The following is a 16020-nucleotide window of genomic DNA, read 5'->3' as shown; positions in this document are numbered from 1 at the left end:
AGTAATTTATTTACTTATAAAAAAGACCATAGACTATCAATGTCTCAAATAGTAGAGATCATTAACTGATCCCTCATCAGACTCCATATAAAAGCATAGTCATTTACAATTTTAAGCAAATTATAAACATAGTTATGAATAGTGGGAAATAAATTTCCAAGTGGTTCTCATATTCTAGACAGCCTGGTCCATGAGGCAAGGAGCCACAATAAAAACCAAACCCAAAGGCCATATGTTGTGATTAAATTCTACCACATTGGGAAGAGACTTAAAAAGCAACCCCCCCCCATCCATTGAAAACTACTTCACAAACTGGAAATCAGTAATAAAATGGGAACATATTCTGCACACTGGGTTGCTTAGCTGCATTCCAGTGCAACAGCTAATTTGTAAAGACAACTTCAGAGAGTTTGTCCTCTCTAGCTGAGGTAGTAACAGAAGCAACACAGCGCTGCGCGTCCTCAGCTTGCATTCGCTGCACTGACCGGCAAGAGTTAGAACCCATTTAAAGTGTATCTGACATATGTGAGCCCTTGGAAGTGTCCCCCTCCCTCTAAAAGAGTAATAATAACTTGTTTAAAAACGTCCATTGAACCAGTCCCTGTAAAGTCCCACCTCCCTGTTACTGCTTGAACTTCTGGGCTCCAGCTGCAGGTCTGTCCTCATGGCCTCTTCCCAGAGGGACAGTCATAGTTGTGCAAGCCTGCCTCCTTTCATCCAGGCGCCCTGGAGCTTATTTATCTCTGCGGCTCCCAGCAGCTGCCAAGCCCTACTCACCTCAGCTTTATGGCAAGGGAATAGGAGACACAGCATCTATTGATTTATTTTAAACTTCCCCAGCAATGAAGAAAAGTCTATACGGGAACACACGCACGCACGCACGCACGCACGCACGCACGCACGCACGCACGCACGCACGCACGTGCACCACACTCCGTGAGGGCAAAGGTAAGGAGAAGAAAGGGACAGAGGTTAGTTACATCTCCTTTCTCCACAGCATTCATCCCAGGAACCAAATCTCCAAAGAAAACTCGCCCTTCTGAAATTTGGGTTGAAGCCGAAGCATCTAGACTCGGTCTCCATCTTCACTGTCCACACAGGATGCACGCAGTAGCCTTTGTCACTTGAGATTATCTGGCATTTACCAATTTGCATTTACTGGGGTCCCAGGGAATGGCATAATCTTCAAGGGAAGGAAAGGTACCCCCGCCTAGACTGGGAGACACAATCCTTCCTCTCACATCTCCTTCCCAAAATAGTTGCCTTTGCTGTCTAGGCTGTTGCTTAATTCCAGAGTGAATAAATGCTCCTAGTCCTGAGATGGATGCTATTTCAGACCGTGAAATGCAGTATTCAAAGGCTTGTGCACAGGAAGTCTGGTCTACTGGTATGTGCCTCTCTATTCTTATCACCCCATTCACAGGCAATCTGTCCAGATTAAATCAGACACACATGCAGCGCTGCTGCCCACAAGCCTAAAAGAAATCCAGGCGGTGCCGAGACATGCTGGCCCCTTAAAAACCTACACCAAAAAGAAGCTGAGGCTGAAAAGTAGTCAGAAGAGAGACCGCAGAACATTTCAGAAGGCACTTCAGGAGGCCTTTTAAGGAAAGCCCTGAGCAGAAGTAACCCTTTAGATATGCTCCCTTCAGCTCCCCGCATTCTGGTATCTGTTTCCACACTAGTCATCACATGGGGATACCTCACCTTTCCTGTATGACCTCAAGCCAGGATACTGACCCCTACCTCAGCTTTCCTTGAAGCTTTGCACTGCAGTTTGCTGAGCCGGAGGTGGCCCAGTAATCACCCATTCAGAAGACTGGTGGCTGCCGCTCCAGGAGCCAAAATCACCGCAATGCTAAGTATTCAGAAAGCAAAACTATTGTAAAAAACGTTTTCCTCTCTTTTCTCATCTTCTCTTCTCCCATCTCTGTATCTCACGCACACCAAGGGCATTATGAAGGGGTCATAATAGCTTAGAAAGTGTAAAGAAAATTTTGCTGCCCAGCTTTCTAGACATTACAAATTTAAAGAAGGTATTGAGGTAATAGATTTTTATTCCCAAACTTCCTACTTCAGAAGAATATTTCTATCATATGTGCTCTATTCTACTATCCGCATGCTCTATTACAGGCCCCAAATGGAACAGTAAAAACCACCCATTGCCCTGGAGCCAACATCTGCTGGTCTAGCCCACAAGATCTGGAAAATACTGAATAAATAACTTAGGCAGAAAACTAGCTACTGATGCATAAACAGAAGCGAGATGTTTACTGGATGATTTGCAGTATGATGAGTCAATTATTTCATACAATCAAAGGGTCAGCCTGGCATATTTATATATGAGTTAGTCAAAAGGAATAAATACTCTTCTCTCATCAAAAAGGCCTTTTTTGTAGCTCTGCCTTTCGCTGTCTCCATAATCTTGAGTTCCGAAAAAATCTATTAAGTTACTTGTTTCCTACTGGCGTGTATAGAATATGTAGGTGAGAAAAAAGAGCCCCTCTTCACTCATATTTAACAGGAGGTACAAAAACAAGATCCGTTAGAGAAACAGCAATTAACAAAGGCCCCTATGGATTAAGGATGGAGCTATATCTCAGTGGCAGAGCACACAGAGAACTAAATCCGAGGAGCAGAGTGTGAAGCGCTAGAGTTCAGAGCACATATGCAGAACTGCCAGGATGCCAGGAGCACATGCTAATGTCTCAGTTAAGTAGGCCTGGCTTGGTGATCGTGATGTATACCTGTAATCCTGGCATTTAAATACTTACGAGTCTTTTATATGTGTGTAGTTCTCCCCACATTTAAACCCCTTGAGGTTAGTAATCAGGATGGTAACATTTCCTCTTCATGAGCATAGGTCAAAATGTTTTTTTCTATTCCCCATCTCCAAATTACATGGTCTTCAGATTTGTGCTAGCTGATCAAATGCAAGAAGCAATGGGGGGCATGCCTGTAGAGCAGGCTGGTATGATTTACTACATGTCGTCCTTAGCTATGACAGACTGAGGCCAGCTAGTTCTGGCCCCATCAGTCTTGGTTCCCAGACAGGAAGTATAGAGCGGGAGTTTTCAATCAACCTACACTGGCCATGAAGTATATGCAAGAAATAGATCTATGCTATTTTAAACCTCTTAAATATACTGTATTCCTTTTTTTCTCCTATAGAAATCTATTATGACTGATCACTTAAGTTTCATTTTAGTAGGAAAACAGTCAAATTCACAGTCAAGTTAGTACATCACTCTACCACTCTTGGTTTAAATGATATTGACTTTGTGCCCATCCAAAGTTTTGATCTGGAATGAGGCACATCAGTGGAGTTGAGAAGGAATGGGGTACATCAGTGGGGTTGAGAAGGAATGGGGAAGGAACATCAGTGGCACTGAGCTGTAATGGGGGTTCATCAGGGGGATTGAGAAGCAATGGGGCACATCTACAAATGTTATTAGGCAGACTCAGGTTTATCACAGCAAGCAGACCCTTTCAACAAGGATCCTCCGTATCGGTCATTATATCCCTGTGTAAAGTTAACTGGCAAGCAAGCAAGTTAAGACTGTTTTTACTTAAAAAGAATAAAGTTGAAGATGAAAGATCCTTAACATTAACATCCATTACTCTAATATGCTATGAGCGACTGTGTGGCACTGGGTGAGGAGCGGATGCGTAGCATTCGAGGGAAAATATGTGTCTCCTTATTAAAGCACTCGCTTGAAATAAATTCATGACAGAAAAACGTGCCTTATGACATCTAAGAAAACCTGCCACATGGCTTTACTCCTACATGAAGAGTGTGCCTGGGCCTCAGGAAACCCCATCTAAAAAGAATAAACAATAGAATTTGGTGTGCTGGTGCATGCCTTTAACCCCAAGACTGAGAAGACGGAAGGAGGTACGTCTCAGTGAGTTTGAGGCCAGCATGATAGTCATACAAATTCCAGGCCAGCCAGGGCTACGTAGTAAGACCTTGTCTAAAACAAAACAGAACAAAGCCACAACAACAACAAAACACACGTAAGTATGAGTCTGGGATTCTCTTTGCCACCTCATGCACTGTTTTAGAGAATGGAGCAGAGAAGGCATAAAAAGATCCATGACTCAGGCTCTGCAGAACAGGGCTAGTTGAAAACCCAAAAAGCATATAGGTTACAGACTATAGAGTCACATAAAAATAATAACATTATTCAGTAAAGAATAGATTGGTGATTACTAGAGGATATGAGGGGAAAAAATGGGTGTGGCTAACAAAGGCCAACATGGCTGACCCTGCTGGAATGCCTTCTCTGTGTGAATGTCCGACTCTCCTATGCAATCACACAATACTTTGATGGTAACAGTCAACAATACACCAGAGCTCTGTATTTCAAAATCTCCAGTTTTAGAAACTGTCATACTTGCATGTGAACCTACAATTATCTGAAAGTAGATCTTTGAACATATTTTAAACCAGATCCCTTCTAATGGATCGGAACGTTCACAGCACCATGACGAAAATAAGGAATTCCTATGTTGGTTAGATTTTTGTTGGCTTGTCACAGGCCATAGTCATCTGAGAGAAAGGAACTATTCTTTTATAGAGTAGTTGTTTTCTTAAATGTAGGGCCATTAAAAAGCTTCTAATTTAGATATACTAAGTAACTTGCCAATGAATATGGGGGTCCACTCACTGCACTCTTGTACAGTGTTCATGCAGTCTTGCTAGCAATACAACGTTTACAATTTTCTTCTAGCTTTTATATGCATTGTCTATGAATTTCTTTCATGAGCTTTGTGCCTTACTTAAAAGCAGGGGTTTGTGTGTCGACTTATCATTTGGAAAGAGCGGGGTTTCTTTCAATAACCTCCAGAGTATCACTGAGAGCTCTTTTTCGTCGACGCAGCCTTCCCAGTTTCAGCAAGCAGCCTGAGAATTAAAAGGCTTTGATGGTGCAGAATCCACAGAGCTCAGCTTCGAAGAAGCATTTTCTAAATGCATGGCACCATCCAGAGGCAATAGCCTGTACTGCCACTGTAATAGGAACCTAGGGTTTGCTCTTAATGGTGGAGGAGTCGGCTTTGAACCACCATTATACTACAGAGTATACAGGCTTTAGCTCTTCAGTGCCCTCATGTGCAATCACTACATTATTGTTGGCTGCTAGCCTTCCCTCCGTTCTCTTTCCTGCCCATCTGTCTTGAATAGGAGAGGAAGAAGGCAAAGACATGACAATTCTTTATCCTTTCCATTCCCAGAGGATAACTGGAAGTCCTAACTTGTTAATCATTGATTCCTTCAATATTTAACGAATGCCTACATATATGCCATCAGTTTATTTGTAAGATGAAGACAGAAAGCTCTTACTTTGTTCTCCAATGAACCAAGGTGATCTGATGACAGATCCGATTCTATACTTTACCCAGTGGTTACCGATCTGTTTACTGAGAGACGGAGGAAGACTGTGCACTTAGAAGCATAGCGTATCTGGACAGACAGAACTGCCGCCCTAATTCTGTTCTGCCCAATGCCGTGTACTTCATTTCATCTGCTTTAAAAAAAACTTCTCCTAATGTAAGAAAGGTCAGAATGACTATTTGGCTATTATTTATGTCTATTATATTTCTCAGCTGGGTCTATCAGTCCATGAAAGTGGATGAAGACAAAGATGGGGGCAGGGAAATCACTGGCAACTTCAGATGCAGAAGCTGAGAAAAGGTTCTATGGAAATAACTCAACATTCGGTCTGAGCCTTAAAAGCCAATCAAGTAATCACTATTCTAACTCAGAATATAAGAAGACAGTTGAACCTGGGCCACTGAGTTCATTTGTTTCGTAGACCAACTCCTGGCTCATTTCCCAGCAGTACAAACATTTTTAAATACTAAAAGTATAGTCAGGATGTAGCACGCGGAAAGGCCATGTCTGGAAGGAGACTGTTCCGGGGGACTGGAAGGGCAAAATCATCTTTCATACTTAAGCTTGCTTTTATGTCTCAACAACCCTCTTGGTAACATTTTTAAAAGGTTAATACTACAGTTAAGCAAAAATTGCTATTCTCTTAGCATTGAATGTTATACCTTCCTATCCAACCAAGAAATGTTGCCACATTTAATTTTCCCCAGCTCTGGCACCAAGGGCTTAGATGTTTTAAGACCTTGTAGGGACTGGAGTGACAAGGACACACAAAGCAGGAACAAGAGGCACACAGCACATTTACATGAGGTGTCTTTGGCCTCCCTGTGCTCACTAGTTTTGGATGCCTACAGAACTTTGTCTTAATGACAAAACTGAATACTATTAACCATTAACTCTCCAATCATTAAAACATGATCTGCATTTGGAGACTGGAAATCAGGCAAATGAATGACATAAAACACACACATTTCTTATATATGTTGATTTACCCTGTAATCTCATTTTGGAAACATCAGATTTATGGTCTGTTCAACAGCACATAAACAAGATTCTGGAACCCACTGGGACCCACAACCTCAGTTCTCATAAAACTCTGGAAAGCACCAATCATTTTTCAAACAAACAAACAAACAAACAAATAACAAACCCACCAAAAACTCACCAATAAGCAACAACAACAAAGAAAACCACCAACACAACAGAAGAAATCAAACAACAACAACAACGACAAAAAAGGATTCACAAGGGTTCATTTCGATGGTCAGTCTGACTGAAGTGAGAGACATCTAGATTAGCAGCATGTCTGTCTGTGCCTCCATGGGCATTGCTAGAGATGTCTGGCATGTAGGACAACTATAGTGTAAATTTTCCCCGTGAATATTTGTGGCACCTTCCAAAAGGCTTGGGGCCCCAGTGGGACAGAAAGTTAAAGAAGAAAGAAGCCGTCAGTTAAACTCTGCTTTTCCTGAGCCAGAGCATCTGTGGCTGTTGTCATCACCCACAGATATCAGATACCAGCTTCTTCAGTCTTTCTACAGGAGCTCACACCAAACATCTTTACAGGAGAGCTTTCAGGCCCTCACCCTCACTCAAACTGGAGATCATCATTAGTCTCCCTTGTTCTGAGGCTTCCAGCTCCTTGAATTGAGAACAGACCAGTTTCCCCAGCTCAGCAGCATGCAGAACTCCATGATGGGACTATGCAGCCGGTCATATAAGCCAATATAATAAATCTATATGTATATGTATAAAATTATATAATGTACCTATATATAGATAGATGATAGAGAGACAGGCAGGCAGACACATACACACACACACATGTACACATACATACATGTACACACACATACATACACACGCACACCATGTAATCTTGTTTCTCCATGAATTCTATTAGGGAATACCACAAGATTTACAAAATAAGGAAAAATAACTCTTTTCATTTTCTTTTTTCCAATTGAAAAGGAAACAGAACTCACAATGTCTAGTGACCAAGGTGCAACCAACAGCTATGGAAAGAGGAAAAGTAGACTAAAGGTCAAAATTGGACAGAAAAAAACAAAACAAAGACTTTTACTCTCTACAAAAACAAACAAAAGACAACCAAAACCCATCAAAACAAAAAAACATACAATGCATGTGGTACCTCCAGGACTCCTGTTGTCAGACTGTGTGGTCACTCTCCAGTAGTGAACAAGACAAACACAGTCCTAGCCATTTACAAATTAAAATTCTTTCATTGTCAAGTGGTTTAAGAGGCACTATAATCACAAAATGCCTTCCAAATATCAAGGAATTGCTGACTCAGACATGTCACGTGACAATAATGGAACCACTGATAGTGGCTTCCAAACAACTAACCTTAGCCTCAAAGAGTCCATGGCTCTAACTACACATGTAGCAGAAGATAGCCTTATCGGGCATCAATGGGAGGGAAAGACCTTGGTCCTATGGAGGCTTGATGCCCGAGCATAGGAGAATGCTAGGGCAGTGAAGCAAGAATGGGGGTGAGGGGCCATCCTCATAGAAGCAGGAGAGAGCGCAGATGGAATAGGTGGTTTGCAGAGGGGAAGCCGGGAAGGGGGACAACATTTAAAATGTAAATAAATAAAATAACCAGTAAAAAAAAGGTAAAAGAAAAGTCATTTCAGAAAAGCTGATTTCATGGTGTGCTTCATTAGAGCAGGCACTGTATTACAATATGTTTAGGAAATAAACATCAAATGTGGCCCTATGAAGTTCTAAACCTCAACAATCCTGTTTGCCAAGGCTTTGCAAATGACTACCATCAGCCCAAAGGAAAATACTGCATTGCCACAGTGCAATTTGTGGAATCCACTAGTTCTCCACAATAGAATGCAGATGCTTTTGGCAGTGTTGCCAAGGAATGCACTTGAGACAGAGTTAAGTTTTTAATGTTCTTTTATTTAAAATACCTGGCCCATAAGGGGATTATCAGTACATCTAGATTACTGGGAAATATACCGGTACCTAATAGATGAAACCTGTTTACTTTATAGTGATTTCTCTAGTTTTTAGCGTATCTTACTCAGCATCCTAGCCATCCTTGGAGCACAGCTCAGAATGAGAATATTGAAGTGCCTACATTGTTGTCTCAAGCTCCACACACTCACACGGACACACATGGTTAGAACAGCACCATCCCAAGACCTCACATGCTCATAAGTCAAATCAGTTTAGTCAAAGCCTGAAACGTGGTTTCTAAAATATCACACAGTGGAGGAGTGACAGGCATAAGGACCACAAATGAATTGGCAGCTAAGAATAAGAAAAATAGAAGAAAAATGTGAAAGAAAAATGTTAAAATAAAACCCTCAAATACCATGGCACTTGGAAACTACTTAATATAGTCTCCAAGTGATTACATTTTACTAATAGTCCCCTAGAGGTTTATAATTGAGGTTTTGTCTTTAATAATACCTGTAGTTATCTTGAGTTTTCAACAAGAATTGAACACGTTTTAAAAGAGAACACAACTAAGTTAAAAAATACTAGATATTATTATTATTGTGACCCCAAATTCTGAGGCATGGTCTCCACATAAATGGGTTAAATAAACCTTTAGTATTTACCCAATCTACATTCATATAAGAGTATGTTTGATCTCTGAAACCACAATGTTCAAGAAGGCTCACTCTGGGAGTCAATCGACCCTCAATGCCCTGGAGCTCATCACACCAGCTGGCAGGCCGGGCCATCTTTTCTTGGCTTCTGGAATAAATTAGAAATGTTGATAAGTTACTGCCCTCACCGTTGGTGCAGTATTCTTGGGACAGTTCTGGATTGTTGCTTTTGTTTCTGATTTCTAAATAAGTTTGACAGGTGGCCGGCTAGGTTTGCGCACAGCTACTAGCGGTCCCCATTGGTGGTGGCAGTGTCATGCTTCTGGTTTTTACTCTGGCCATTGGTTTACTGTTGCTAAGACTGGACTCCAGCCTCAGACAACTGAGAGATAGCAGAGTAGGTCTTTGTAGTTGTTACTTGTAGTTTGCTTGTATCCAAGGAGAAATGTATATTTTTGTATCAAATAAAAGAACGCTGGGCCTTAAAGGAGATGGTTGTATTTCCCAGGCTTGAGAACCATAGCTGAAGAAATAGAATTCATGCTAAGTCTCTGGGGGTGGGAAATCCAAAACCACTGTGTACAAGGGAAACATTTTTCTATCTCTCAAGGACAACAGTATAAGAGAGTCCTGCTCTTCAGACTGGTTTATAGAGATTAAAGAGCATTTAAATAAATCCAACATTCCCCAAATTCCAAGAAAACAAAATCAACTTCAGACACTTTAGTCTTTAATCTTAAGCCAACACCTGAATATGTGTGTATTATATGAGAGACTGCATACAATCGAGTGTATGGGAAGTCAGAGGATGTGGAGAACCTTCTCAGGTGGTCTTCTGCCTCACTGACTGAACATCTCTCACTGAACTGGAAGCTTACCATTTCAGCAGAGTGGCCAGGGAGTTCTCACATACCTGTCCCTGTTTCCCAATGCTGGGAATTCCTTCATGCAAAGATCTGCTTAGCTTTTCACACAGGTATGGTGATCTGAACTCACTTATTTTCTCGTGCTTACAGAACAAGATCTCTTACTCCCTGAGCCGTTTCTACAGCCCAAAGTTGAAACACTTTTACTACTTACTCATAAAGTGTTTTTTTAAATATAAAATGACAAGCACACTGTTGATATAAAACTCAAATTCAGCTGTCTGTACTGGAATGAGCCCAATTTTGAAGAATTTCAGTTCATGTTTTCAAAGGGCAATAAAAAGTGTGTTCTATAAATGTCTTTAGAGCAGAAATTTAGCGCTATATGAAAGTAATTTTCAAGCTTAATGCTAATGTGAATATATCTTTCATATTTAAAAAGAAAAAATTTCACCATTTTTGAATGACCTAATATTTCCCCCCTTTAGTATGCAGTAGCATCAACTTAAGCCACCCAATAAACAGGTGTTTAAAGCTACTGGGGCTGGTGGGCACTCAGAACTAAATCCTAGCATGAGAACATCTAGTTGGGTGTGTATCCTTAAAGAGAATTGTAGGACCCTAATATCTTCCTCTTTCCATCACATCATGGCCAGGGTATGGACAGCTTGGCCCAACATGTTCCCTGCCAGGATGCCTTGCTCAGGAACAGTGGTTCAACTGAGTACAAAACTGCAAGCCAAGATGACCTTCCTCTTTATAAGTTATCTACATGTAGTTTGTAAAAGTAACAGAAAAATCACTCAACATGATCACTCGGGATAAGATAAGCCTAATTTCATACAATATGACAAGCCATTATTAAGGAAAAGGGATTACAAGTAATATTCCTAACAGTATCATCAAGGCCTCCCAAGGAGGTGATCTTGCTCATGGTTCATAGCATCACAGCATTGTAAGCAACAAGGAAAATCATTACTGGGACTTGTCAAGAGTCTTAGATTTGGAGAATTTGAAGGACAGAGAAATCCACCAACACTTCCATATGCTAAAGATGAAACTCAAAGCATATGAGGTTCCCGGCTGGTTTTTCCATTCTTGTGACACAAGACCCATCGTGTAGACTAAGGGAATATCTCTAGAATGAGAGAAACCACAGGAAAAACTCTTCTAGATTTTCTAAATAATTATCAGAGTCAATTATCTGACTTCATTAGTAATAGTTGCTTAGCGTAGTGTAGGACTGTTTAGTATCCAGTTACAAGATGTCTGTTTGCTCACTGAATCGCCCTGTGAATTATGTTAATGGATCAAGCGTAGACACAACATTTTATAATCATGAATAATGATAATTTATAACAATAAAGAGAATACCATGCTGGACTTCTGACCAACTAACCTAAACCACCTAGGAATATACATACATGTTTTCATCCACTACTGTCAGGAAGGAGATAAACTAACCAAAACTTTGACTGATATGTGATTCTTCTGCAGTGTCAAATGTTGCATAGTGTAAGATGGTTTCTGTCCATATAATACAAATTTTATTCTGTTGTATACACTCACCAATTTTTCCCTGTGATTGAGAAATCTTATCCCAACAAACATTTTGGAGCAATTAAAATACCTCTGATAGTCTTTGCCCTTTTGAAAAGCAGCTTTGCCCCCCTATAGCTGTTCTCATTAAGGAGGTCATTAATCACTAGGGAAGCAAAACAATCTCTGACATGTCCTCATTCTAAGATAAAAACACACTAAAAGGGAGTGGAAAAATTGCCCTTGAACATGTTTCCTCCATGAACAGGGCTGTTGAGGAATTTATTCTTCCTTCATTGTCCTTTTAATTCCAACTAGTTTTTCACATTAAGCAGAAACTCATTTTAGACTGGAAAGTAGAGTGAACACAATGTATCTGTGTTTGTAGTTTGGTGCCTGGGAAGTCAGAGGCATGGCTGATGGGAGTGAGTTTGGCTGATGGGAGTTTGACTTTGTGTGAACAGTGTTGGGTAAAACTGGGCACTACAGAGACTGAGGCAACCCTTGACTTTCTAGATGACTTGCTGTGCTGACACATTCTTGCCTTGTTGTCTCACCGACTGCCTCTGTCTTAAGTATATACCAGTGACCATATGTTATAAGTAACACCATCATTCCCTCCTGTTCTTAAAAGAAAGTTCATGAGACAAAGGGAATTCAGCAAAATTCACAACTAGACATTAGCTTTTTTTCCCCAGAATTTCTGTGGTTGTGCAAGTCTTCAGGTGCAATCCCCAGCACTTGAAGAAAGGGAAAAAGTGATAGTAAGAAAGAGAAGAGGAAAGAAAAGGAAAGGATGAGTAATTTCTAGAACTCTGCAGAACAACTAAATATATACAAAGGCCCTGGGGAGCTTTGGGTGGAAGGGACTGTGGCTGGTCCATGTGGAAATTCCTTCCTCTACATGGAATGGACCTTTGGTGTCTGCTGTCAGCCCTGTGAATGCAAATAAGGGGAAGAGACAAATCAAAAGGCTTAGATTACCAGTCGCTCCATCTCCTGCTCCCTGAGTCTCTCCTCCCTCTGTCGTCGGTGATAATCCATCAGCTCATCGCGTCCTGAGATGGAGCTGATGCTACTTTTCCGTTCTCGAAGGACCGGTTGCGGAGTCTCTGAAGACTGCCTTAGGCTTTCCAGATCGGAGTCATCAAGGTCCACTGATCCACAAGAGAAGTTCCTCCTAGCCACAAGCACTCGTTCTGGCTCTCCAGAAATGAAGGAATGGCTTGGGCTGGTCCCTGAGTATGAAGCCCTATCAAAGTCATCAGAGGAGTTGGAAGCCAGGAGCATCTTCCGAGCCACTCGAGGGCTGGCAGGGACACTGAGGGCGGAGCTTACGTAAGGGTTTCCCTCTGACAGACAGGTTTTATAGGGTGAAGCCCCTGAGCTTAGAGAAGAAAAGTTAAGGTAATTGTCATTATCCACTAGGCTATGAGGTAGATCCTTTTCTCCTAACTGACCTCGTCTGGAATTGCCCAGGGAATTTCTCGGAGGCAGGCTGAGAGGCGACATCTGGTTGTCGGTGGCTTTATACAACCTGGGAAGCGATCGGCTATAGGCACCCATATTACTCAGACTGCTCCCTGAGTATTTCCTTGTTCTCACACTGATGTTTTCAGAGGCTGGCTCTTTGTGCCTGCTTAACCTGGGCTGAAGTGTCAAGTTGTCTTGAAGGTTCATCTTCCTGGCTTGCTTTGGGCTTGAAGGCATGCTCGCTGCCCCAGACCTGCTGACGGGTGTCGAGCCAGTACCACTCAAGGAATTTCCGTTCCACATGGTCAGGAGTGAGCCAGAGGCTTTTCTTCCTTCCAGCCCCCCTAGGAAGTAGACACTGTCGTGTGATTTATTCCTAGAGCTGTATCTGGAATAGGGAGGCTTCTCCGAAAGCCTGGAGGACCTCTCGCTCTCTCGGCTGGCGTAAAGATCCAAATCTGCTTTCCCAAGTGGATAGCCGCCAAGAGAGGCTGCAGAGCCGAGGAAAGATATAGGAGGTTTCATGGAAATATTTTTATCAATTCCACCACAGAACTGTTTGCTTCCCTGGATTTTGGCCAAAGAGGGGCTGCTTCTGACGCTGGTGCCCAAAGGAGAAGGGCTTCTCTTGGTAGACACGGGTTGGGAGAGGGTTAAATATGAGCCAGAATAGTCCCCATTGGCTTTAAACTTCAGACTTGATGAATATTTCCTCGGGCTTAGGTTCTCCATCATGTTTTGGGGCTCGTTCTCCAGGGAACCTACTGCAAATTCTTCCTCTAAGCTACCATTTTGTAATTCCAGCTGCTTCTGCACGTGGCTATCTTCTGCCATAATATTGCTGGACCCTGTAAAGGAAAAAGGGAGAAGGTTTTAATTTAAACACATGTAAAGTGTACTGAAAGGTGAAAAATAAGAACCCATGATCAGGAATATGTTTTTGGTACAAAAGAAAACTAACTCGAGATCATGACAATGGTATTTGAGATAAACAAATCCCTAGTTTAAAAAACAAAACAAAACAAAACAAAACAAAAACACAGTGCAGGATTAGGCTGGTATATAAGGGTGGAAATCTCATCCCCAGAGACCCTCTGTCTTCTTGAATATCTTGTATGTGCCTAAAAGAACCACTAAATGACTTCTCCTTTAGTTGTTTCCGCTAGAATCATCATCAGCTCAGAAACAACCCTGAAGAAACAAAACTTATGTTTTGGGAGAGGAAGAAAGTTTATGTTACACACTGACCCAGAATGTGAAGGATAACAGGAGGTTCTTTTGGAGGGAAGAAGTAGTAACTAACTTCTTAAGTGGACATTGGAAAACTCCTGGGCTCCTGAGAAAGAGGTAAGAGACCAGAGACATTGAACCAAAAAGTGTTCCCAAGATTGTTGCCACATGGTCAAGGTTAAAAGCCCTACATTATTCTATTCTTCAAATTTCTTGGTACCCCAAATGTGTTGTGCTTGTCTCAAAAACATGTTGTGCCTTCTGGTCTACCTACCAAATAGTACTCTATCTTCCATAAGTATTTTCTTTAATTAGTATACACACATACATACACACACACACATACACACACACACACACACACACACACACACTGGGTTTTAGGTCTGAGAGTCAAACAGTGATTTAAATTTTAATCTTTGAAAATTTCCTTGATTAAACTACACTGAAAGTGAAAAGGCTCAATTTCAGAGTGAAAGAAACTTTCTTTTTATTATTAACAATGGAAAAACAAAATTTGACTTCAGTAAGTACATGCAGGGCTAAGACTTTCATCTAGCCCACAGGGACCTCAGACACTAATGTTTGATAAAAAAGATTATGTCTAGAATTTTTATCTTATATTCATCTGTTGACTTCTATAGGCAAAACACTCATAACATTTATCAGTTACACACATCCTCATACCATAGAGGGAAGACTTCATTCTTTTATTTAGCCTCATATTTCCCAAGGAAATTCATGCATCTCAGCACAGAACTGCTTCTTACCATAGGCTGGAGTCATAAAAATGTCCTGGCTTATGTCCAGATGGCGCCAGGATTTGCCTACAGAGAACTACAATCTCTCCCCAACCCCCAAGAAATTCTGCCTTGGATTCATTGTCCTTCAAAGCTCTATTTGTATGTACATTAAAATGACATATTTCAAAATAATAGCTTAAAACTCCACACAAATCATCAAATCTATGCCTTAAATTTGTTTTTCAGTGGGCTGTGGCCCTGCTGTTTAGCATGTCTTTCATGGCATATGGCCAGTGCCCCTCTACCCCAAGAAGATGCTCTTGTCAGCTTCTTCCAGTTCCAAAGCTGAAAGCAACATCAGTCTCACTTGAGGCGTTTCTTGCCATACTCCTTTGTAGAAGTGATGGTAAGACAACACATACTTGGCCTTGGTCTATTTCTGAACTCATTTGTTCCTGGTTGGTTTCCCATTTTGAAATTTTAATAAGTCTTGGCCAGTTCTCTCAACATAAATATTTCAGGACTGATAAAATAAGAAAAGAGATTGGTCCAAAGAGCTTCAGTTTTATTTATTATACAGCAAAAAAGTACCCGAAATGACCAATGATATGTAGAAAAGCTACAGTTCATCACAGGAGTGAGGAGTGTAAAACCACTTAATACTACGTTTTAAAGTATATTTTGTAGTATAAAACACATTCATATAGTAACACATTAAAACATTCAATGAGCATAACTATTTTCATATACAAATCCATAAAGATTGATTATAAACTCAGGTCTTCTTCCTGTGCATATAGTGTGCACAGCTAGGAGTTTTCTTACAGGCAATCAGGTGAGACTGTGGGGAGTCATCATGACCTCCTCAGTCATGTCAACTTCTTTCTCATTGCTTCTGTCAACAAGCCCAATCAGCATTGTCCTTCATCCACATTCTAATCTGATACTTGATCTTTGCTATTTCTCTGATGCTCCCCATAAAAACCAGCATCTTTTGTCCCCCTGTGCTTAACCCTCCTCCCACAGCAGTAACAACGGACTGAAAAAGAAATCACATTAAAAGTTACTACTGATTTTTTTTCCGGGGTGGCAATATTACTAGTGATTTCATATCAATTTACATTTTGTGAGCTTTAATTTTTTTTTGATAACCAAATTGGCATAAAATATTAGAATATAATCTCTCT

General features: G+C 41.1%; 1 protein-coding gene across 5 annotated transcripts in view; it reads right to left on the bottom strand.

Moving 5' to 3' along the window:
* PHLDB2 (pleckstrin homology like domain family B member 2) overlaps positions 1 to 16020 on the bottom strand; it is an 84571-nt gene that overhangs the window by 54154 nt on the left and 14397 nt on the right. For all 5 annotated transcript variants that reach the window (XM_080918765.1, XM_080918766.1, XM_080918768.1 and 2 more), the window contains exon 2: positions 12372 to 13708. In XM_080918765.1, coding sequence (XP_080774891.1) covers positions 12372 to 13694 — 1323 coding nt within the window. In that variant the 5' untranslated portion in view covers positions 13695 to 13708. The remainder of the gene's footprint in view (positions 1 to 12371; positions 13709 to 16020) is intronic.

Source organism: Micromys minutus (assembly GCF_963924665.1).
Source record: "Micromys minutus genome assembly, chromosome: 7".
In the NCBI taxonomy this organism is placed as follows: domain Eukaryota; kingdom Metazoa; phylum Chordata; class Mammalia; order Rodentia; family Muridae; genus Micromys; species Micromys minutus.
This window is presented reverse-complemented; position numbering and strand designations above follow the sequence as displayed.